Source organism: Phymastichus coffea, unplaced genomic scaffold (assembly GCF_024137745.1).
Source record: "Phymastichus coffea isolate CEN01 unplaced genomic scaffold, Cenicafe_Pcof_1.1 PCOF00156, whole genome shotgun sequence".
Classification (NCBI taxonomy): Eukaryota; Metazoa; Arthropoda; class Insecta; order Hymenoptera; family Eulophidae; genus Phymastichus; species Phymastichus coffea.
In genome coordinates, this window is record NW_026706967.1 from 9834 (window position 1) to 34658 (window position 24825).

At 46.4% G+C, this 24825-nt stretch overlaps 1 protein-coding gene across 1 annotated transcript; it reads right to left on the reverse strand.

Annotated features, from left to right (window-relative positions):
- Window positions 1-442: 442 nt before the first annotated feature.
- Window positions 443-24417, reverse strand: LOC131672691 (AT-rich interactive domain-containing protein 2). The gene is made up of 16 exons (XM_058950076.1): window positions 23367-24417; window positions 21188-21281; window positions 14021-14118; window positions 13318-13469; window positions 9602-11080; window positions 9299-9518; window positions 8867-8966; window positions 6995-7333; window positions 6035-6205; window positions 5487-5945; window positions 3848-5268; window positions 3612-3771; window positions 3356-3535; window positions 3026-3103; window positions 2254-2345; window positions 443-2161 (listed from the first exon to the last, which is right to left on the reverse strand). Exons 1-16 carry the CDS (start codon window positions 23486-23488, stop codon window positions 2041-2043), a joined length of 5286 nt encoding a protein of 1761 aa, XP_058806059.1. The 5' UTR covers window positions 23489-24417; the 3' UTR covers window positions 443-2040.
- Window positions 24418-24825: the final 408 nt, after the last annotated feature.

Genomic DNA, 24825 nt, shown 5'->3' on the forward strand with positions numbered 1-24825 from the left:
GATATTGATCGAGTAAAGACAAATGTCAAACGAATTAAAATTTTTAGTTTTCAATTGATGCCTTTTTTAAGTATACCATGTATTAAGATTATTCTATAAATGTTTATAGCCCTTAAAAATTAGTCATACATTTCTGTTTACTCACAAGTACAAATAATTAGTCACAAATTCACTTTTCTTTTGACTAGCTAAACAATCTTCTGAGTTTTATTTACATAAAGCGGAGTTCTTTTGCTAATTTATTTGATACAGTTACTATATATTAAAGTACTTTTGTATATTGCTATAAGATACTTACCTATTTTTCTTCAATATAACATATGTATAAAATCTCGATGAACTGTGTCAGTTAAACGCCATCCATGTGAAATTCTACAAACAAATTATAATAGAATTAAAATAAAAATCAAGCAAAATAAAGACTTTTATTTGTAGTTGTCCATGAAGTTGTTTTATATTCTACATTTTTATATAAAATACATGATTGTTTTTGCATGTAAATCTTAAAGTTGATCTTTGCTCCGCGATTCATTAGTTCATATTTTGGTAATTACTAGTTGTTCTTACAAAAACGTTCACTTTTTAATATTCTTTTTTATAGAAGGTCGATTTTATTTTTGTATAATACAAAGAAATTTGTTTACTTAATGGTTAATCTGATTCGATTCGTTTGCACATTTTTCCACAGCGACTCTTAGTTTTCACTAAATCTATCATTGTGTCAACTTCCAGAGAAAAAATGTACACTGTTTTATACTTTTCACAATGCAAATGTAATACAGTTATATTATTTACAAGTATTTCTGCATGTGCTTTCCGTTTTTTTCTCCTTTGAAGTAATGAAGTCTTAGAGTTAATTCTTTTTACAAAGTTATTACATTCTTTCTGCACTCTCTTGCATTCAAATCGATCTGATTCTCACTTTTTTCGAGAGCTAAGATAAAAAAATGATAATTACATAAATGCAATATGTGTCATTTTTGTGTAAATAGAATTGTGTCTTCTAAAAAAATTCATCAAAAACTCTTAATCGTAGCTATTTTATATAAGACGTGTACTGAAAAATTAATAAAATTCCTTTCGTAATCAAAAGAATTTTCAAAATATTTCATGGTGATTTAAATCACCAAAAAATAATACGAAGAAAAGCTGGTTGAGATATAAACTTAAAAGTTGGAAATCATTTATAACCTAAGTTAAGTGGATGATGAAGATTCAAAGGATATAATTCTCTTTTTCTAGATTCTATGGTGAATCGCGAATGTTATATTAAAATAATAAAAACAAAAGAGAGACGATGGTATAGCCATGTAATTGCGAGTTGCAATCCAGTAAGCGAAAATTATACACTGAATAAAAATTACAATCAATAAAAAAGCCTTTTTCGCTCTCTTCTCTTATTCGTGAGTCACGAATAAAGAAAAGAGCCAAAAAGGGTACAAAGAAAAATGTAGTTCATACACAATAACATTAATCCATTATAATTAAACTATAACGTCCATAAAGTGCTTTACTTTCGCCACCACATTCAGTATCTTCTCATGTTTGCTTTCTTTTTTTTGTACACACTAAATCATTTTCGTCGCCTTTATTGAGAAAATAAATATTAATATTAAATCTGAAATATTATCTCGTTTCTTTATTTTTATGTTATCACTGCATCCATTAATAATGACGATTTGAAGTTTATCTTCAGGTTCACTTTAAAAAAATCTACTCTTCATATCCACTTGTATTGTCTCTTCCCACGTCGCGACAAGCACTCTACATCTTAGTTTATACAATCCGTACGTGCTAGATTATTGGCAAAATGAATTATTTGCCCAGTAAGTTTGTAGGCCTCTTGTCACTGTTCTTCTTTCTTCCCCCATTTTAGTACGTTAACTTCACTTAAGTTATTGTTCTTTGAATGCATGTATGTGTGTGAGTCGCTTAAAAGCTAGTAGTTCGGGCAGATCCACGTCAGAATTCACAGAGTTGATCGATGCTCTAATTTTAGGTGTTGAAGCTTTTCAGTTCCGATAGGCTCGACGCGACTGGTCACCTGTGACCGCTACTACTCTGATCGTTCATGTCGTAGAGGACTTGTGCGATTGTCCTGGACGATTCGACGTTGCTTAGTGCCACACCGGCTAAGTGCGGCTCATATGCTCGAAGGTGCCTGGAAACAATATAAGTTATAAATTAAATTTTGGCGGCTTGAGAGACAAAAAAATGATTAAAAAAAAACATGCTGACAAAGATATTACTTACCTTCTACCGTGCGCGGAATATATGACTAGGTTCCTGAGGATAAGAGCTGCCGTCAAGCGAATACTTTTAGTTACAGGTCCTTCATTATCATCCTGCAAAAAAAATAATAATTATAAAATCATTAGTTTATTCAAGTTCCATCTGATATTGAAATGAAGTTATAAACAACGATAATAGAATAGAATGATGATTGCAAATGATCTTATTTTGAATTGTGGCACAATTGCACTTGTACCAAACAAAGAGTACAATACCTGATTGGCATAATAAATAAAAACATCCGAAGTATAAAAGCAGAATCGTGCAAACATTGTGTTCAAATAAACCACAGCTATTACAAATTAAGTGCATTAGTTACAAAAGCATGCTAAAAATATAGTACGGTTTTTGGCAATGAAACAATATTTTATGTGATACTTAACCTAGATTTGATTAGAAACGTGACATATCAAGCTATTTTCAACCTAAAGGATAATGGAATGGACAATGAAAACGATTTGTGAAATATAACGATTCTTAAATGCACAAAAACATATCGATTGAGGAATACAAAGGTTACATCATGCGAAGGAGCAAAAAGGTGAAAAAGTAGATAAGTGTCTCCCACGCATTGGAATAGGAATGTCGATTGAGAAAATTAACAAGGAAAAACCAAATAAAAAAAATTGATAGAAGCAAAAAAAAGAAACAATCTGCTGCGACACAAGAGTTGCTATCTAACAATGCGAGGCGATAACTTTTTTCCGTTGTTTTTTTTCTGTCTCGTCGTTACCTGTTCCGGTGGAGGATTTTGCCCGGGTCTGGGGGAAGAGGAGCTAGTGGTGGTTGCAGCCGGCTTGGATGGCCTTTGCTGCGTTTCCAAGGAGAACAAGAGAAATTTGATCGTTAGGTTAACAAGAAATTTTTTTCTGAGTAACTTTAGATAACAGATTGGCGGGATTTTGCTTAAAAGTACGCCGATTTAGTAGAATACCAACTATGTAAATTTCCGATCAGAAAATTTTTGTATTGAAAGCAGAGCTCAGAGGCACTACTAGAATTTGTTTTCAGCAGAATTTTTACAGGAAGAAAATAAGAAAGACATTGTAAATCAATAACTTACCATCAATTCCTTGGGATTGACAAACTCAAGTGCGTGCCTTTTGATAGCATGAAAAGCAGCGTTAGGCGCGTAGCCCGGATGCTGCTGTTGCTGCTGTGGTGTGATGGGAGGAGGTGGAGGAGCTACTGGAACTTCTGTTTTCTCTGAAGAAGTCAGTTGTTTCCTCCTCGCCAGCATGACCTAAAAATATACAAAATTTAAAATAAATGTCGAATAATTTATGCCAAATTTAGTATGAATACCGTCTTAAACTTACGCTCTCCATACAATGCCTATCAAACAAATGTGTCATCAGAGAGAATCTTCGCCTTTTAAGACCGTCACAGCTGGCCCACAAACATAGAGCCTCTTCGTCTCCGGTTGGACAATGAGTTTCTATAGCATGTAGATACACCTTTCTTGGAGTTTTGAATTGTCTGAAATGTAGCGCATAATTAGCATATCCAGTGGAAAACTACCATTAACTTAATAAGAATCAGTACAAGTACTCACTTTAGGCAACCTCTCCATTCACAAAGGAACGCTTTTGGGTTCATCTTAATGGTGATAGTTTTAGGACCGGGATTACTATTCGTCGTGGACGCAGACGTTAAGGATGTAGTCATAGTGGAGACTGATGCACCAGTCGTGTTTGTCGCAGCAGTGATGGCAGTTTCGTGGCTACTCGTCTGTTTCCCATTGTCAATAGCATGATTTGTCGAATTGCTATTTCCATCATTCTCCGTTACTTTGGTATCCTTTACCTGTTCAACCACGGGCGAAGCTGGTTGCGGCGTAGTTGGTTTCGGTTGTGTCACTTGTACCACATGCGGAGTGGCAGGTCTGGAGGTTGGCGGCGTCGATGCTGGTGTGGGCGTGACCACCCTTACCGGCATCGTGGACGTGGCTACAGTAGTTTGGGGAGCTTGCACGACCGTTATCGTACCCTGTGCAGGTTGGCTTTGGGTTTGCGTTGTAGCCGGTTGATTAACGACGATCGATGCTGAGGTGGGTACCAACGGTGGAGGAATACTGCCTATCGACGAACTGAGCAGTTGCGGTCGTGGTACCTGCGTAACAACTACTTGCTGGCCTTGCGGCGTAACGGCAACGACTTTTTGTGGTTGGGGTTGAGCTGCCGCTTGGGGTTGAAGAATGATTATTGTTTTAGTGTTTGTGCCTTGTTGCTGGGCCACCAGCACCGTCTGCGCTTGACCCTGAACCAGCGCCGTCTGCGGTTGAGCCAATACGTAATTCTGGCCACCAACACCACCAGAGATGACGTAATGTGTTTGACCTCCGCTGCCTTGTTGAACTTGTAGCACTTGAGGCTGCATTTGCGGCGACCGGCCCTTAAGCGCTGCCGCTGGGATCGTTACAATCTGATTGTTTTGCGGGATAGTTTGCTGTACGACGATCTGTCGCGGACCCATTATCAGACCACCCTGCTGCAGCTGCTGTTGCGTTATGGCGATAGTTTGCGGCTGAGTTGTTGGAGCTTGTATTCGTTGCTGGACTTGTTGCTGCGGCGGCTGCTCAGGTGCTGTTGCGATCGGACTGGGTGTTGTCGGTGGTGCTATTTTTATCGTTGGTTCTTGCTTTACAACCACTTTTGATTCCTCCTTGGAGGCCGACGTTTCCTCAAGATCCGTCTCGTCTTCAATTATATCTGCAGCCAGAGCCGCATATAAATTGGCGGCGGTCGACGAAACGGTAACTTTTTCTTCTTCTGGCTCCTCGGACTTGATGCTCGGCATAATCGCGGCTGGATCCGGAGAGCTCGTACCGTTTGAATATTTGAGCTTTTTCGTATCTGTTTCTTCCGTGTCTGTGCTTGCTGGTCGCTTTATGCCTACACGAGCTGGGGCTTCAATCAAGGCGTCTTCCGACACTTCCGCCTTAATCTTTATGTCGGTTGGAGATTCTTTTAATACCTAATCGAAAAGAAATTAAGAGGTTATGATTCAGAATTATTTAAAAATAATTACAGATAATACGTTCGATCTAAACCTTTTTGCTGCAAAACAGAAAAAATGTTCTACACTAAAATCGAGTTATTGAACACTTAATTATCTAAGTATACGAAAATTATACAGAAGAACGTATTAAATAATAAAATAAGTTGGGAATAGCCCATTCACCATCTACGTACCCTTACCTTCTTGATATGATTCTCCACAAGATCCTTCTTGCCGAGAATCCCATTCAAGATTGGTTCCTTGTCCACCTTCCTCTCTAACAAATCCGCAAGCATCATGCTCTGTAATGGCTTCTCCTTTGAGCTTACACTGGACGAGTCTTTCGACGAGCCATCGTCTTGGGCGTCAATATCGGGATTATTGGGAGCGCCATTCAGTAAGATTCCCTCGAAGCTCGTCAATGAGTTCTCTTCTTCAGCACCAGCACCCGAGCAATCACGACTACCTCCGATACCGCTGGACGACGCTAAGGAATTGTTTGTCGAATCAGAGTCTTCGCCAACTGGAGTGCATACATTTCGTTGGTGAGGAGATTGGTTGGGCTTTCTTATTGCTGCGGCTACGTGATTCGAGTCGGTGGTTATACTTGCAACGGCTAGTTGAGTTTGCGTATCGCTGTCCGGCGCATCCGCCTATAATGCAAATATTTAATAATAAGTTACCTTTATAAATTTTGTACCAAACTATCGCAATAATGAAAATTAACAAGCACAATTTATACCTTCTCGCAATTGTTCGCCATGACGATTTTAGCGCCGTTGACCCTTTGCACCTTTTTAACGGCGATCGTTGTTGTTTTCGCCTTGGCATTGGCTGGAGTCTTAGTTGGCGTCTGTACAACGGTTATCTGTTGCTGTTGGCGCTGCTGTTGCTGCTGCTGTCGCTGAGCAACCTGATGTTGGAAAATACCGATAATTTGCAAATACTTTCTCTGTATTACACATCACTTGCACACTCATTGTAATTTAGTTTTGGTCTTGATTATTTTTTAACATTTAAATTTAACATGCTAATGTTAGTCATGAATAAACTATGATCAGTGCCAATTTCATTACAAATTGTTAGATTCACTTGGAAGTAAAATAAAGATAAAAACTAATAATTTTGCTTAACAATTATTTGTTTAAGCAATTGTAAAATAAAACCAATCTACTGAACATCATTCAAATAATTTACTGCAATCTACAATGACATGTAAATACCATGCTTATCACACTTTCAAACGCAACGACGACAAAATAAAAACTAATAAAAAAGTCTACAAAAACAAACGAAGTAGTTGGAAAATTAAATAATTACGATTACATTTTGACATTCGCATCCATTTGACGTAGACCCAGAATTTCATTCATATAAAAATATAAACTTATAGAAAATAAAAATAGAAAGAGTGTATTAAGAAATCCGCACAAATTCTTCAGTGCTTAATAAAAATTTATAAAAGTGTAACAATAATTATGTTTTTAAATAATAATTAAAAAAAAACTAGTCATCCTTCTCCAAAGCAAGCTTATTAGAAGTAAAACGTATAAATCTCAACTATAAATGATTGTACTTATGAAAATAAAAGTCTAGAACGAATATGTGAACCAAGTAAACTTGAGATTAACAATCAAATAGAAAAAAATATAATGAACAATGGAGGGTTAATACAAAACAAAAAATCAATACAGGTATATACCTGATTGGCGGTTAATTGCTGGTTGGCACTGATGTTGGAGATAACGCCAGTGGCGTTTGTTACAGCGAGCTGTTGCACACAGGGTATCGAGCTAGCGGCGCCGACGGCGCTCGGCATGCACTCGCCGCCGACTGTTACCTTAGTTGCCAACAGGCTCTTGATTATAGAACTCGACGTTGTTGCCGTTGTCATTGCACCATTGCTGTCTTTCACGATCACCTGCACTTGTTGCTGCGGCTGCTGCTGCTGCTGTTGCGAGGACGACTGTTGCTGCTGTGACGACGTGTTAGCGTTGCATCCCAGAAGGGCTTGACTGAGGTGAGGATGCGACGACGAAACCTACCGAGTAGCAACGTTGTCGTTCGTAACTTTGTGATAGCTTTTGAAGGTGCAATATAGTAAGCGATGTAAGGTCTGAATAAAAAATCTATTCAATAATGCTTACGTTGATTCCTTGCGCTTAATTTACTTTCTTACATTGTCACTTTTATTTTACCGATAATTTCAACAACTATGTTCAGATATGTACTCTAGCGGGATATTGCATGTTATATACTTTTTTTATGTTTAATTAGTCCAATTAGTTATTTTACTATTTTTGGCATAATTGTTTTTAAGATAAGCAAAGCCTTGAAATGTAAATAATTAGCATAGCTTTGTTATCGTGTTAAATTTTGAAAGAAATTTCGAAGAGACCGTAATATGCAAATGACATTTTTTCACTACGTATCGTAACGTTTCATGCAAAATCCCAGGAAGGGATGTAACTTTGAATTTGTCTACTGATAAAAAGTTGTAATAATGCTACAATTGCAGACATATTCAAAGTCTAAATATCGAACTAAATAACATAGTCATACAATATGAATAAGTAAATCTATTACAAATGCCGACACCAATGAAAAATTAAGGAAGTCATGTTAAAAGGTGAGATGGCCCACGAGTTCTCTTCATGTCTATATGAACAAATAAAAGGAACTTAATAAGAATAGCATCGAATAATAGTTCTCTCAACTGTATTATCAGTATTCACTCATGCAAAAATTATTCTTGCTTATTAGATTCAAAATCCTACAAAAGAATATTCATCTTCAATGAAATTTATGTACTTTGAGCTACAGTTATCAGGTTAATATTTGTATCGTTTTCAAATGTTAGTTATAAGCATATAGATGTTTTCTATTATTTTTAATAGGAAATTGTAGCTCATTTTCCAAAATAACATTATATTGCGTGGCAATCTTCTCGGGCTTAAAAAATTATGAAACGACATATGCACGACAATGAAAGCAACCGCAATATTTATCGAACGTGATTATCATTTCGTAAAATGTATACTGTTTTGAAAATTTTAAAAATAATTGAAAAAAATAATTTCTATGTCATGCCAACACCCATTTACCAAAATAAAAGCGATCGAATAAAAGCTAAAAAATTTATCAGGAAAAACTTTAGTGCGAGAGCAACAATATAGAGAGATAATTGTAAAATTCAGAATAGCAAGAGAATAATCGCAATCAACAAGTCATTCTGCTAAGGCAGACAAAAATGAAGACACGATTCTTAATTTTTGAATAATAATAAAAAAAGCTTAATCATAATCAGATAGACTCGAAGAGAACCCACCTGACTTTTGGGCTCGTAGCTCGTGGCCGGGCTCGGGGCATTTATTGACAATGGGCTAGAGGGAGTAGTGGTATTGGGTTTCGGTGGAGCAGACAATTGGGCTTTAAGGATTGGGGAGGATGGTGGAACGGTGGTGGTGTTGGAATCGTTACGTTGTTGTAGCTGGATCTTTGTCGTTATCATCGCACTATTATTGGCTAAGCCCGCGGGGCTCGACGCTACGACTTGTTGACTCGGATACGTCACCTGGCCTGGGTTCTCCCGGATCTTGATCCCTTCGTAGAACATTGGACCGCTCGTCTCGCCTTTCATGTGATTCGGACCGACGCTGCCTCCAAAGACATTCCTATAAAAGTAATGATACATATGTAGCTTAATGTTTCCCAAAAATATATGTTTATCATAAAGTATCGAATTTTGAACTGAATTTTTTTTATTTCCTATATTAAGATCCAGATAACTAATTCAGTCAATTATACGCGAAGATTTAATAGCTTTAGATAAGCTCAACACAAGAATTTCATTAGTAAAGCTACAACGCTGCAATTTTATCTAACATTATTCAAACTGTCCATTATAGAACATTACTTTTATTTATAATCTATAACGGGAAATATGTATTTAGCAAAAAATCAGTTTTACATTACATCTACTTTTTTTAAAATGAAGTGATCGTACCTGACGCATCGTGGGAAGTGAAGGGGTGCGATGACGCCCTTCCTGCCAATCTTGGTGCAGCATCCGAAGTACTTCTTGTATAGCTCTTCCTGTTCAATCTTCACTCCCGTGGCCGGTTCAAAAGTATTTCTCAGCCATCCCAGCGCGAACTGCTCGTTCTCCTGAATGATCTGCTGATGTGTGTGGGCACTAGCCAGGGAAGATGCTGCCTGCGCTGCTTCTGTTGATAACACAAGTTGATCACACAATCTTTAAAATTTGATCCCGAAAGAACATTCGAAGAAGAGAAGGACGTAGACTCACTCGCTGCAGCGCCTTTAGGGGTAATCGGCCTGGAAGTAGCAGTGTTAACAACCTTGACAGGCGCCGTCTGAGGCTGAATGTGCACTTGTTGCGTGGGTTGCGACTGCACTTGAATCTGCACCGCCATTGGCTGTTGAACGACCTGTGCCTGCACCTGCGCCGGCTGCACCTGACTCACTGTCTGCGGCTGTTGCGTCTGTGACTGTGCGACTGGATTGGCGGCAACGTTAGTCGTCTGCGACGGCGAACTATGCGCGTTTGCCGTCGTGGACGTAGACGACGGTTGCTGCTGTTGCTGCTGTTGTTGCTGTTGCTGCTGCTGTTGCTGCGATGCCGGTATAGCAGACACCGTCTCGACCACGCGCATGAGTATGCAAGCTTTGGGCCCGTAACTTTGAGCTTCGACGGTGACGAGAGCGACGAGGGTATCGATAGCACCGCGGACTCTCGCGACGCTCGTGCACGGACGCTCGCCAAGGGAGGTGAGCGCGTAAAGACACTCGAGCGTGTAGACCAGCAGAGCGATGTCACTGAGCGCCAGGAATCTGCAGATAAGGTTGTACACGCTATCGTCCAGTCCCAAGGTGAGCGTCTCCTCGTTAAGATCTTGTTGGCTGATCTTGTTAAGGATCTCCAACGAACTGATGACGATGAACCTGTCTTGCGAGTCAACGCCTTTGGTGACGCATGACAGGATGAGATTGGTGATTCTCTCGCCAGCCTCCTTGAGGATAATCTCGTTCGCGATGTTGCCGAGCGTGTCGAAGCCGAGTTGGTGCAGATTGCTCCACCTCGATCTCACGCACAGTAGTACGAAGCGAAGGAACGAGCGACTCCTGGCAAGTATCGCCGCGTTTTCCGGGGTGAAGCTAAGATTGCGCAGTATCGAAGCGATCTGTAGCACTCGCTGGCCGAACGGGTCCTGAGTGCCCAGCGTTCTGCCCACGCAAAACAGCTCTCTGTCGTCTTCCTCGAACTTGATGGAATTCTGATTCTGATCCTTGAATCCGTTACAATCGTCGGTGGTGTCCATAGGCTCGTCCAGCACGATACACGGTTCGGGACTTTTTTCCTTGTCCCTGCCACACAGTCTTCTTCTGAAGAATTTCTGACCTGCTTGTGCGCTTGCTCTGACCACGAACGCTCGCTCGTCCGTCAGGTCGAGCATGTCTTGAGACTCGAGCACGTCCTGCCAAAACGAGTTGATGGAGTAGTTGCGTACTCGCGAGTAGACGTCGACGAAGAGTTGCCGCGTGCCCGGTGAGTCGTAGACCCCGGCGTGCGCGAGCAGGTGGTTCACCAGGCGGGGATACTGGTCGAGGCGCAGCGTGTGCTTGCCCTCCGTCGACAGTATCGTGCAGACGTTGATCGCAAAGTCGTGCTCGTTCGGCAAAGGGGACAGCAGCGAGAGCGCGAGCTTGTCGTAGTTGGACGGCTTGTAAAGATCCGGCGAGAGCCCATTGTACTCGCGCAGTGTTTCTGAAAAAAAAAAACGCCAAGGGAGCCGCATTAGTCTCTCTCGCTTGTGCGGAACGATCGGGTCAACTCTTGATTGCCGCATTTCCAGCGCCGATGGACAGCCATCGTGGACAATCCAAGCGCTGCATTCATCAAAATTTCCGATTCGCGTTGAACGTCTAGACGCCCATCCCTCAATATTCATTATATCCGATCTGAAATATCCCCAGAAATTGATCCGCAACCAGCATTTCTGCGCAAATCCAGCAAGATGCGTATGTCTGCCAATGTGTTCGCGATCGCATCCGTGCAGATAAACGAAATTCGTTCGATCGCCAGCGAGCCATCATCGTTATCCGCTAGCCCAGCAGAACGGAAAGAAGCGAGGCTCTGTTCGTATCCGCGTAAGCGCGAAAGAGCATCGCGACGAAGAAGAGGGGGTAGGGGGCGGTGGTGTTTTTATCGACGACGAGGACGGGGGGGATGGGGGGTCGCTCATCGCTTATCACGCGCTCTCCCAAGCGACAACAATGCACGTGTGTGTACATGCGCGACGGCGACGGCGGTGGCGGCGGCGACGACGACGACGACCGAAAGCGATATTGATTTTGTAATGCGATATGATGCACGACTACGCGACGAATCTCTCCGGCATCGTCCCCACTCCAGCCGTGGGCGGTTAGCCACCACCCTTTTCAGCTAATTGAGCCGTTTTCATCTTTATTTCCCATGTTCCGCTTGACAATAAGATATATAACGCGCGGCAAAACACTCCGGGAGAAGGGGGTGAAGAGCTCGGGCAGGTTTATTGATTGTGGCTTCTCGCGCCCCGGCGGCTCTCTTTTCTCCTTCTCCGCGTGCAACTCTTTTCGCACTTGTTGACGCTCTCTCTCGCTCTCTCACCCGCAAGAGACTTCGCGCGTTTTATCGATCTCTCTTTCCTTCTTCGCGCGATGCTTAAGAAAGGTGAGCGCGCTGCTCTCGACGGTATCCTAGTTTCGGTTAACGACCTGCTCGAACCATCGATTTGCACAATACGGCTGGGCGCAGTTGCCGAGCTTGAACTTTGTGCTTGCATCGTGCTTTCCCTTGCTAAATCGAGACGCTTCGACGAGTTTTTCGTTGCACCTTATCATAATCAGTGCGAAATCATTATTTCAAGCTTCAAACAATGTTTTACCGTACTTGTACGGTGAATTGCTGTCTTTCGTTCAAATGCTTCATGAAATTTGATCGAAACCGAAAGCAGCTTACAGTGCCAAGTACAAACGTTAGACGATCCTGATATAATTCTAAAACAAAGTGACCCGATAGTAAACGAACATCTGGCGGGAGAATGGCTCAATCGCGCAAAGAAGGATGCCCGGGGAAAGCGTAAGCCGCGAGTTTACAGAAACTCGCACACGCGCCCTGGCGTGACAAGCCGCGAGAGAGAAAAGTGGGGTTGCCCGCCACTGTGTCCCAGCTACTACTACTCGATTTCTATATAAACCGCAGGCGCCTGCGTCTCGCCCTCCCCGAGTTAATCATTTGACTGCGATGTGCTTCACGACAAGGAAAATGGCGATTACGTTTTTTCACGCTTTATCATTCGTTTATGCATTTTTCTCTGCGAGCATCACTCTCAGTTTAATATACATTACTTGGAAATAATTTATTTTCGAACAAAGAAGATTTATGTTAGCCACGGGAAATTCATCGAGTCGAAGAGAAAGAGAAAAATTGTCTCGTGATCACAAAGCTCGCGCGAGCTCCCGTAACACGAATCTCAAAGTGACCAGGAAGCAGAGAGTAAAGTGGAATCGTCACGTTCGAGCCAGCGGATTGACGAGGCGCTCGAGGTACGTTTTTAAAGCGCTGTGCACACGTCGCCGTCGCGAGAGAACAAACAGCAAAATCAATGGCCCCGCGCGCGTCAGGCGCACGCACAAATACGTTTGGCTGGCGGCGGTGGCGGCGGCGGCGGCGGCGCCAACCAGCAAAGCGACGGATCTCTCGCGGATGGCACGGAGCGATTGATCCGCGAGACGCATGCGCTGCGAGTATAGACCCGCGGATATAGCTTCCTACGTAGCCCATGCAAAGCGAGAGCGAGCAAGAGCAGTCGACTTGCGTGCGAGAATGCTCGACGGGATTCGCCGTCATCGTCGTGATTATCGCCGTCGCGCCTCGCAGCGAGGGCACGGCGAACGCGCGCAGTCGCCCCCCCCCCCCCCCATCTACCCCATTATTGACAATGACTTTCCAGCTGGACTGACCGGCAACGTTGTGCTGATGATGATTGTAGGTGTGTGGCACCGAGTGTAGCGACCTGGCGTTCCACTTGCGATGCCTCGAGTCCTCGTCATCGTCGTCAGCTTGGTGGCCGTCCTCACCCAGGAAATGGACTTTTTCATATCGGTCGAGGTACCTGCGAAAAGGCGTTCAATGCAATTACAAATGTGCAATCAAGGCCAAACGTACTTTCAAGTACAATGGAAGAGAAGGAGCGCGAAGGATGACCGAGAATCGAGGCGCGCAAGCAACAATCGTCCGGTTGTAGGCGAAACGGCGATTGGCCACTGTTCGGCAGTTGACGCATCGGCTCGCGAATTCATTTCTATTCATCAAGCGGGTTCCCGACAGCGAACAACAATTTAATTTACTTTAGTTGCCGATAAAATACTTCCTCGCCGACGAGTCGACGGCGCGCTTAAAGGCAATGGGCATTCGTTGAAACAGCAGTTCCACCACCCAACTTTCAACGACGACGTTATACCCGAGCAATTCTCGAAACTCGTGAAAATGAAACGGTTGCCACGCGGATCGCACGAAAGAAGCTTTGGCATCTAAACGAGAGGAAAGAAAAAAAGAATAAATAAAACAAAGTAGAGTGTGTATTCACCGACAGGCGCGCGCACCGCGAAAGGGCGCTCGCGCGGAGAGATGAGCGAGCGGCGCGTCGTCATAATCAACACTCACCGAAGATAAATTTGTTTGAGGCCGACGCCGCTATTGACGCAGCCGCTGGGCAGATGGAACTCCTCGCAGAGCCACGCCCACTCGTTCTTCGAGTTGACCTGAAACACAGACACGCGCAGAGATAAATAACAGAAACCAAACAGAAGAAAAAAGTGAGACCTCCACGGTCGGGAAGAGTCGCGCGCGTCCATTTGTCCCTTTCGATGATTATTTATATCGCACTGGGGCTGTCTATAAATTGCAGCCGCCGAGCCGGGAATAACCCGCGCGCGGTCTCTCCCAAATGCATACAAGGGCCTTTCCTCGCAAGACTCTCAAACACTGTCCATTCGTTCTTCCGGAGCGGCGCGGCCAAGTTATTTCCAGGCGCTGCGACGGCTCGCGCGCTGACGGGCGCTGGTGTGGGGCGCCGCGTGCACGCCGACGCTCGACGAGGGCCCGCCGGCGGAAACGCGGCTCCGCGGTCTCCGCGCGAGTCGCGAGGCACAGGTAGCTCGGGGAGGGCGTTCGCCGGCCTACGCTCGGCACGCGGCGAGAGCTGGGAGAGCGACAGTGGGTCAGTGCTCCCCGCCGCGCGCGCGCCAGTTATTCCCGGTGACGCGCGGCGACGACGGCCGGGGCACAGGCACGCGCTCGAGCGGTGACCCAGCCAGTTCGCCAGCTGCGACGGGGCGCTCCGGCGGCAAGCTCCCGCTCCCCGTCTCTGTCTTGCGCGGCCGGAGAGCGCCGACCTTGAGAAGGCGGACGTTGCAGCGCGGCGACGCATGCGCTCGCGAGCGCGGCGCGACACGTGCGCTCGGCCTCGGTCTGGCGCGCGCGTTGGGGTAGGCCGCGGTCAGGCCGGTCCGCCGCCTCGTCGCCGGGAACACGCAGCGGCGACCGTGCCGGATCGTCGTCGCCACCGCCGCGCGCGCGCGGGACGGCGCACGCGCTCGGCCGCCGGTACACGTGCTCCGCTTGTCGTCGCGGCGCCGCGGGACCGCCGCGTCGTCGGCCCTCGCGAGTCGACGCTGCACCCTCGAGCCGCCTCGCTCCGGTCCCGCCCCCGTTTGGGAAAGCTCTCGCGAGCGCCGAGTCGAGCCAACGCCCGGCGTAGCGTCCAGTGCAGCAGCAGGCTGCAGCAGCGGCGGCGACGGTGGCGGCGGCGGCAGCAACAGTAACAACAACACGACGACGACGCGTCAAGCGAGAGACGCGGCGGTTTCCGCGTACGACGTTCCCCCCACTCGGTGCCGCGTCGCGGATAGCCACGTGCGAGAGCGTGAGTCCCGCCAAAATGACACACGCACACACATGCGAGCTCGCAGGCAGTTTGCCGCCCCACTACCACTAAACGCGCACACGGACTGAGCGCACTGACAGTCAGTCAGCTGATAGTCCTCTTTCTCTCTCTTTCGCGTGCGCGTACGGACGAGAAGGAGGAGCGAGAGGAGATTCGACCGACAGTCTGCTGTTCTGTCATCGTCGGTGTCGTCGTCATCGTCGTCTTCGTCGTCGTCGTCGTCGTCGCTCGTCTACGTCGCAACGGACCGTAGTCAACGTCAATCAGTTGATTAGTCGAAAGGGGGCTGCGATGTCTGCACCCGCGAGGATCATCGTCCGCGGAGGACGGGAGGAGGGGGGGGGGGGGCGTAGAGAGAGCGAGCAAGAAAAGCGTAGCGGCGCAAGGTGCACTGACCTCCTCCGCGAGCGTGCGCGTGTATATAGCGCGTCGCGCGCAACGCTCTGGAGAGAGAGAGAGGAGAGAGAGAGAGAGAGAGAGAGTGAGAGAGAGAGAGAGAGAGAGAGAGAGAGAGAGAGAGAGAGACAGAGAGAGAGAGAGAGACAGAGAGAGGCCAAGGCCAAGAGCAGAGAGGGATTTTTCGGCGACCACGACGCGCGCGGCACGTGCTGGCCGCTACTTCTTCGCCGGCCGGCATCCGATCGGCTCCGCGGAAGGCCGTGCGCGCGCGCTCGGCTGTTTTTCTCCGCAAGAGAGAGAGAGAGAGAGAGAGAGAGAGGGAGAGAGAGAGAGCGCGCGAGACAGAGACAGAACGCCCATCTAATCAGCCGCGGGAGAGCACTCGCCGGCGGATTGCAACTGTTGCAAGCGCGTCGTCACGCATCTTCTCGCGTGTAATTAGCCAAATTGCAACTTCACGCTCGGACGCGCGGCCCTCCGCTCTTTTGCTCCCGATGTTTTATTCGCCGCGAGGGGGCAGAGACGAGAAGTAAGCCCGATCGATCTGTTTTCTTTTCTTTTTCTGGTTGTTCGCACGCCGGAGATTACCGACTGGCACTCTCGCAGCTGCACATAATCAGTAAACGGGGTAACTAGCTATGCGTACTTATTTTGCAATGAGAAAACTTTATAGAAAAAGTGAAAGTCTGTCATGGTCAGATGTGTTTGCGTGTATAATATACTAGCATTGTTGCGAGAGAGAGAGAGAGAGACATATCTAGAGGTGATTTACATTTTTAACGAGCTCTATTGTTGTTGTTTTATGTGATAACATTTCATCTAAATGGAATTCGGCACGTGTTCCTTGGTCGATAATCTACACCTATTCATTTCTCATTCATTTATTTTTTAAACTTTTATCTGCAGTTGCTTTTGCGTTTTCTTTCTCGAAATATTTCCCACATTCGTCGACGACGCAGTTGTTTGCGCAAATGTGAATCGCGAGGAGCTTCCGAATGCCTTTTCACCGCGCGAAAAATCATATTCGAGTCGCGTGTGCTCCGCCTTGACAATGCACTCTCGAACGCGGCAATGCGCTGCGCATCAAAATGGAGGTGACAGCAGCTGCAGTTGCCTCGAGGGGCAGCGGCGAGTAAGAATCAAAACAAAAAATAAAAAGGCATCTCACTTGCGTACGAGGAATCGGAAACAGACGCGCGACGGTGTGTCCACTGCCATCGAGGAAATCCGTCTCCCAGGCGTCTTATCTCGGAGGCACCGATGTTGCCACGTCTCTCGGTACCCCCTCCCCGTCCCGCGAAAACGAACGCCGAAAAGAGCATTTTTATTCGATTTGTTCGTTCGTTGTTTAGTCGGCGCACGTGACACGACCTTTCCTCGTGCCCGGAATTCTCGTCCGTTCGCGCTGCTCATTTATCCCTCACTTTCGCCGTACACGCGCGCGCGCGTGACAAATTTACATTTTTTTTCGGAGGTATCCGTCGGGGCAGGGCGCGGCTTGCTGCTGCCCACCGCTCGCCGCGATACCCAGGTGCTCCGCGATCCTTCGAGCACTCGTATCGCGGGATCGACCGACGTACGGCTTGATATGCTTTCGCGGCTCGTTCCGTTCGGCACAATCGTCGGCGAGCGATGTCCAACGATCAACGCGAGCGGTGCACTCCGCGGCTACTCTCGGCAGTCCCCCTCGAGAGACGATAACCAAAAAGAGCGACACATTCGACTTCTCCTTGAGATCCTTCAGCCTTTCTCCGCATCGAGCCATTCCTCTCGCAACCGTCAAATTTCGGCATCGACAAAAAGGCGCCCCGAGCGTTAAAGCCGTCCTTTCGGAACGAAACGAAGGACAAAAAAAACCGAGCAGACGAGCGGCGAGAATCCCTCCGCTGATCGCGCGGCATCGGGTGCTACCGTATACGCGTGTGCGTGCGTGTGCGGGGACAGACAGCCTCTCTCGCCGGCGCGAGCTTGAGAGAAAAACCCCGCGCGGACCCCCGCCCCCTGGCCCGGCGACGTTGCCAAATAGGCGCGCACGTGTACGTGGGTGTTGATGGTACGTGGGTGTTGATGGTACGTGGGTGTACGCGCGGAGGAGCGCGCGCAATTATCGCTCGCTTGGGTCGCGGGCTAGCGAGAGTTAAAGAGAGAGAGAGAGAGACAGATAAGCCTTTTGTACACCTTGCCGCCGGTCTTCCCGTGCCCCGCCTGCCGTTCGTCGGTTCGTTCGCGTGACGTCGGCGGCCGCATCATTTGTCGGTCCTCCACGACGCCTCTCTTTGATTAGGCGCCGGCAGGGCCGAGTGAGCGCGCGCGGGCGAAGAGGCTCGCGCTCTCGATTGTCGACGACGGCGCGATTAATTTCTGGGCGAGGATCGAAAGGCAGACGAGCCAAAGGGAGGGGAAAAAAAGCAAAAGAGACGCTGCGCGAATAAGGTGCGAGAGCGTCCGTCTAGGCATTACTCGTTTCGCTCTCCCGCGGTCGGTCGGTTTCGAGTGTTTCTGTCTCTCGGTACGCGCGTATAGAGGTATGCATGTATATGCGCCGTGTATATCTATATATATATACATATATATATGTGTATACGTATGTATGATGCGGGCGCGGTGTTGCCGTATCGACCGCTCTCGCTCGTTCGCTCGACGCGGCGGTCAAGTGCCGTAACTCTTCGCTCCGAGTGCCCCGCAAGAGAGAAAGAGAGAGAGAAAAATTGGAGGCGCCCTTTTGCCATTTTCGGCGAACGCGCGACTTTGCGCTCTCTCTCTCTCTCTCTCTCTCTCTCTCTCTCTCTCTCTCTCTCTCGCTCTCCGCTGCAAACTAGATCGGTCCATTGTACGCCACGAGCGCGCGCCGGTTTGTTCACGGAGGCTCGATTGGATTTTGATGGCACTTAGCATCGAGGCGCGCGATCGTTGAGCGATTTTGGAGCGCTGGCGTCGAGCGCGCGAGCCCCAACGGGAGAAGAGTCTCCCTATGCAAGGCCGATCGATCGATCATCGGTCGCGATAGATACCCGATCGCGAGAGCTCCTTTTCTCGAACAAAGCCGAACGGCGCGCTCGAGAGCGCAAAACGACCACGCGCGACTGCACCGTCGCGCGACTACACCTGACTCAGCAGTGCATCGGATTCCAGCGTATACCCCCCCCCCCCCCTCCCCTCGCGCGACCATCATCAAAAGCAGCAGCAGCGCAGTAGCTTTGCGGTTTTATTTCTGACTTCTCCCTCACTCTCGATCAGACTTGGTCCAGACTTCGCGGAGCTTGCTTGACCGCGCGTTCCTCCTTGTTTTCTTTTTGTTTTTGCGTGCGCGCGACGGCGTTGATCAGATGGACGATCTTGTTTGACAAGCTTCGCACAAGCTGGCCATCGATATCGCGGATTCTCACGGGTACGCCGCGCGCCCATTGATTTTCCAGCGCCTCGAGCGAATTTCCCTCGACCAATTAAACAGTCGTCTCTCTCTCGATCTCTCGTTCTTTTCATTTTTGTAGCGATTGCACGAGTACACTCATCGTCTCTACAAAGTCGCTTTATTTGGCGCTGAACGTGTTGCTCGCGAACGCCTTACGTAAGGCCCAATAACGTCTTATTAGCGGACGTACATGACGGATAAACGGAATTGGGAGCTTTATGACTCCCCCCCCCGCTCTACTCCTTTTTTTACATAAGCTGACATATACGTCAGTCGCGACTGCCTATTCCATTGTTTTTGTTGGGAGGCTTACGTAAAATCAGCGCGCGACTTGTCATTAAACTCGCTCTGGAGAGTTCGCGATGGTAAAAGTACGAAAATAAAATCGCTTAGAAAGTGGTTGGCGGCTTTCTAATACGTGCGCCGCGGCAAACGGACGTTTAATGTGCAAATTCGCTGGTATCTCCTATGCTGGAATTCGCGCGCGTGTGACGCACTCGCGAGCGTAACTCGAATCTCGCGACGAAGTTCGAGCTTATTTTCCAAGCAATACGAATTTGCAATATCGATAAGCCTTTCGATCGGGTATCTTATTTACAGAAACAAGTGAATGAGTTAAAAAGAAAAAAAAAATAATTCCACCAACGATCTGTTAGCGAAGATTGGAAACTCAGGCGTTTCTACAAGGATAAAGCCAGAGGCGTATTAGAGTGGCGGCACTTTTCGAGAGAGCGAGTTGTGACATAGCGGAAGAGTCGTCGAGCTTAGCGCCGGCCGCGCGCGCCGGTATATATATAGCACACCGGAGCGCGCGGCCGATGATCAGACACCAACACACTCTGGCGCGCGCGCACGCACTCACACATACACGCACATACACCTTTGCGAATACGTCGGTGTACGCGCACTTGTTGAAGAGGAAGCCCGTGGCGCGCGCGACGAGCTTGCGGCACTTTCTCCTGCCCTCGCCATGCCACCGATCCGGCAAGCTGGCCTTCTCGGATCCTTCGACGGCTACGTCGGCTGCGATGCGCGCACGAGTGTACCGAAGCAGCCAACCTCGCGTGTATCCGTCTCTCTCTCTCTCTCTCTCTCTCTCTCTCTCTCTCTCTCTCTCTCTCTCTCTCTCTCTCGTTCGTTTACCCCCACCCGAGGCGCCAAGTAAGTCGCGCGACCACCGCACAGCAGCAGCGAGGCAGTCCTCCCTCGGATAACCCTGACCTTGCGCCACTTCCGCGTTATCCTCGCTGCTGCACGCTCGACGCCGTTACGGGCTCTCGCTCGGAGCTTGCGACCAGCTACGACCGACTCCCCGTCCGCGCCGACCGGAACGAACGGTAAGCGTCCGTGGGGTCTGCCATCTGCCGAACGGGCGCAAATTTCTTAGGAACGTGGGAGACGATTGACACCAGCAGGCAAAACGAGCGAGCTAAAGCGAGTGAATGCGCTTGCCGTTTCTCACTCGCCGCGAGTAATAAAACATGGCTGGCAGTCTTTTCTTTCTGTCGGAAGCTTTCAAAGGCGGCCTCAAAGGCAGCCCACGCTGCATCGCCACTTTCCCCCTTGGACGGGCTGCCCGCGTGCTTTTATTAGCCAAACGAAGAAGAAACGGGGAAAAAAAAAACCGCACAAGCGGCTATCTGCCTTATCTCGAGAAGACGGTCTCGCAGGAGCGAGCGAGAGAGAGCGAGCGATAGGCGTGTGTGCTTAGTCCATCGGCCTGCGCCAGCGAGACAACGACGGGACGTTGCTCCAAAAAGGCGCACGTGCTCTGTCACTGTGTGTGTATGTCTGTGTGTGTGTGTGTGTGTGTGGCGAAATACCCCCTCCCCGGGCTGCCGGCCGGCGCCCTGACTCACACACGTGCGCGCGGTCGAAGGAAAGAGAGAGAAAGAAAAGGCGCGCAACGCGTTTTTCCCGCCGTTCGCTCGTTCGTTACCCCGCTACTGTGGGCCCGTTGAGAACAAGGCACGCCGGAAGCCTCTTGTGTTCTTTCGTACACACTGCTTTCCATGGCTACATGTGTGCTTACTCGCGCACGATGCGCCATTGAGTGTGACCATGAGACACTTACTTGGATCCATCCGCCTCGTGATGTGACAACTGTGTAGAGCTTGTGAAGATCCACCTCCTTGCCACTTACTTTTGGAACTTTCTTGAATGGCGTTCTGTAAACATTTTATTCAATCAGTATAATTTTTATTTTCAAGCTTTAAAGAATGTATTTCAATGGAATCTTTATGAATAGACAATAGTAAGTAACAAAACAACCTTTCAAATAATTAGAGCCAGAAAACTTATTCAAGGTATTTTGTACATTGATGCAAAGATGTCTAGTTAAAGACCACTAAATGTGATTTCAGTTTGATATTAATAATATAGTCTGCAAAAGATGCTTGATTTTTCATTATAATATATATAAAGAATAGAATAATAATTTAGTAAAGATAAAATTAGAATAGTATAATTAGATAAATTATCATGTAGAGACACTATGCTGATAAAAAGCATTTTTTTAATAAAATTTTACAGACAACAATAAATAATAACTAATATCTTTCTAAGTAGAATCAACACAATTAATTATGTAAATAAGTAATAAAAGAAAATAAATGAAGAGTATTAGAATATTAAAAGATGGATAAGAAATAATACATGATCTTAATGAGTAATTTCTAGTGTGGATCTTATAATTATCAGTTTTAATTTAACTTTATTTTTCAAATATTGTGTATTTTTACTCAACTCCACAAAGAAAAATGTCTATCCATGTCTGCATATAAATTAATAAACATCTAAAATTGCTATAGAATTTGTTTCCATTTAAAATATTACTGTCATATTAATAATTTATTATACTGTATACGTCAATAAACAGAAGGTAGTTGACAAATTTTAAACTAGTTATTTGAAAAAAGTCAAATACATATCAAAGTTTTACCAAATATTGACTGATATCAGTGAGCAACAAAGACTATAGATAATCTGTAAGATAATTGCACGATTTACAGGCTTCCTGTAGCTATAGATTGAATTCATCTCATAAGAAGATTGTATGTGTATTGATCTCGAGCTACAAACATAAGAAATTACTTTTTCTAAGTTAAGTTCATAAAATAAATTCAAACATGAGATTTTTATAAATTTTATAGTAAGCAAAGAAATAATAATAATAATAATATTCAAAACATAACTTAAGGACTAACTGTAAACAGTTATGACATCAATTGTCATCATAATTTAACATTGTAATGTTAATAATTTATTATATCTATTTTCAAAAAATGGTATGATATAGTTAAGTAACTATGCTTATTACATTACAAACACTAAGTAATGATAATTTATATGCAGCAGTCTAAATGTGGGCATTGACAAAGTACTCTAAACCAGAGACCAAACCTAACCTCAAATTATTTATGGCATCAGTGACTCCATTTCATCTTACAATCTCATCACTTAAATTTACTCAAAATAGACTATATATGCATTTATATTTTTAATATTTAGTGATGTATTAATACTCGTGATGCTAAATATAGTCAACATTATTGTTGAAGGCTCAAATAACTTAAGAGAAAAGGTTTTATGCTGCCTGCAGTGTTGTATATTATACAATGTCTACTCTACTTTATATTTTAGCAATACCAATGATTAACTATGCTGAGTTGTTGAAATTTCTAGATCGATTTTTACAAATATTATTGAGAGATTAGTTCATAAACAAAATGTAATTTATTAAGATTATGATCAACCTTCACCACAGAATATTATGAACTAAAGGAACAGAGATTGCATTTTGAATTTGAAATGAAATTTACAAAGAAACCTAATGTTCCGCTGTACTATATTGCAGTTAGTAAATTTATCACAAAAAGAAGTAAAGGCATAAAAATAATATCTGAAAGTTATTAAACGACACTGACTATGAAAAACTACTGTCTAATTGATTAGACAACAAACTAGGGCAAGAGCGTATACAGCTACTATTCTAGAACCTGCGACAACAATAAAAATGAGATCAAGTGAATATCCGCAACAATTTGATAATCCAGATGCGTTTTGCCAGTGTAAATGCCAAGCGACAACTAACTATGTGTGAAATACAAACTAGCATGTCAACACTGTTGCTCCAGGCTGATAAAAGCATATTCAGAGTGAGAGAGACAGAGAGCGAGAGAGAGACAGCGAGAGAGACAGACAGAGACAGAGAGATGTGGTAAGGTAGCCGTTGAGACGCTTGATGGACTCACCCTCTGGTGTCGTGGAAGTGCTGGAGCTCCTTGATGAAAGACTCGCGAAGCCTGTCGTTGGTTTGGCTGTCTGGCTCCGGCGCGTTGTTAGTGGCCGCCGTGGGACCCTGCTGCAGGGCCATCTCTCTCCTGTGTGGGACTGCTTCTGCTTAGCTCCTAAGCGGAGCACCTCGAGGTCCCTCCTGCAGGGCACATCGACGCCGACGCATTCGCCCGACCTGGTACTGCACTCTTAGCACTATCACCGCACTGCTCGGAGCACACAAAAACCGCCGTCGTCGACGTCGTCGCCCCAACAGAGTGGGGGGAGAGAATCGCGGGACTCTCTTTTGCTCGCGCGAGAACGAACACCTCGGTAGAGAGAGCGAGAGAAAGAGAGAAGAGATCGATCGCGCACCTGTCACGCGCGCCGTTTGTTTTCTCGTTGCACGCACTCACGCTCTCTCCTCTATTCTCGCGCGACAACGCAACGGAGCAACTATAACTTGGCGGCAACGAGCGGAGCACAGTAAGCAGAGTAGAGTCGTCGAGGTGTAATGGCTCTCGCGTGCGTGCGTTTTTCTCTCTTTCCGGCGAGCGCAGCGCCGCTGCTTCAACACACTGCTCTGAGAGTATACACGCAGAGAGAAACACCACGCCAAGTGAGCCTATGCCTGGCTTGCTTCGACGTCAAGCTGCAGCCAAGTGCAGCTACGGCGACGACCTTGTTCGAGGTTAGCTGAGGCGTCCTGGCTCCTGAGAGATTAGCTCCTGCGGCGCGCGGTTGCTGCTGCTACTCCTGCTGATAAGCCGTGCGACGAGCCAAGAGCGCGCGCTCCCAACCACGAAGGGGGGAGAGAGGGAGACTCGGATCGCGCGCGCACACGCGGGGGTGAACGTTACGCGACCCAAGCTACTGCACAGACACCAACAGAGTAGTGCAGCGGGGGGAGACGGAGAGAGCTACTCCGCTGCCGCCGCTGCTGCTATATGCTAACGCTAGCTAACGCTGCTGCTGCTGCTGCCACTCGCTACTCTGCCTACCACTCTGGCCTGCCTAGTGCTTGGCCGCTTGACGTGCGATCGTACATCAAAATGGCCGCTGCTATGCTCTCTATATGTCTATCTCTTTCTCACTCTCACACTCTCTCTCTTTCTGTCGGTGAGATGCTTTGTAGACATATGTATAGTGCGCACCCCTGTCGACACGGCATTCCACCCCACCACTTACGTCCTTTTTTTAGGGGGAGGGGGGGTCGCTCTGCGATTAGTTAACTGTCGATGCTCACGGAGGAAATATTAGGCAGTACGTTTGTTATGTTAAACGAGTTAAAGTGTATAAGTATTTCAAAATTACGGTTTTATAGATAGAAGCAATTTTTTACGATATAATGCGGTAACATATCACATTTTCGAACTGAACAACAATCACTGATGAAATGTGTATTTATGAAAGTTTCATCAGTAATTTAGAAAAAAT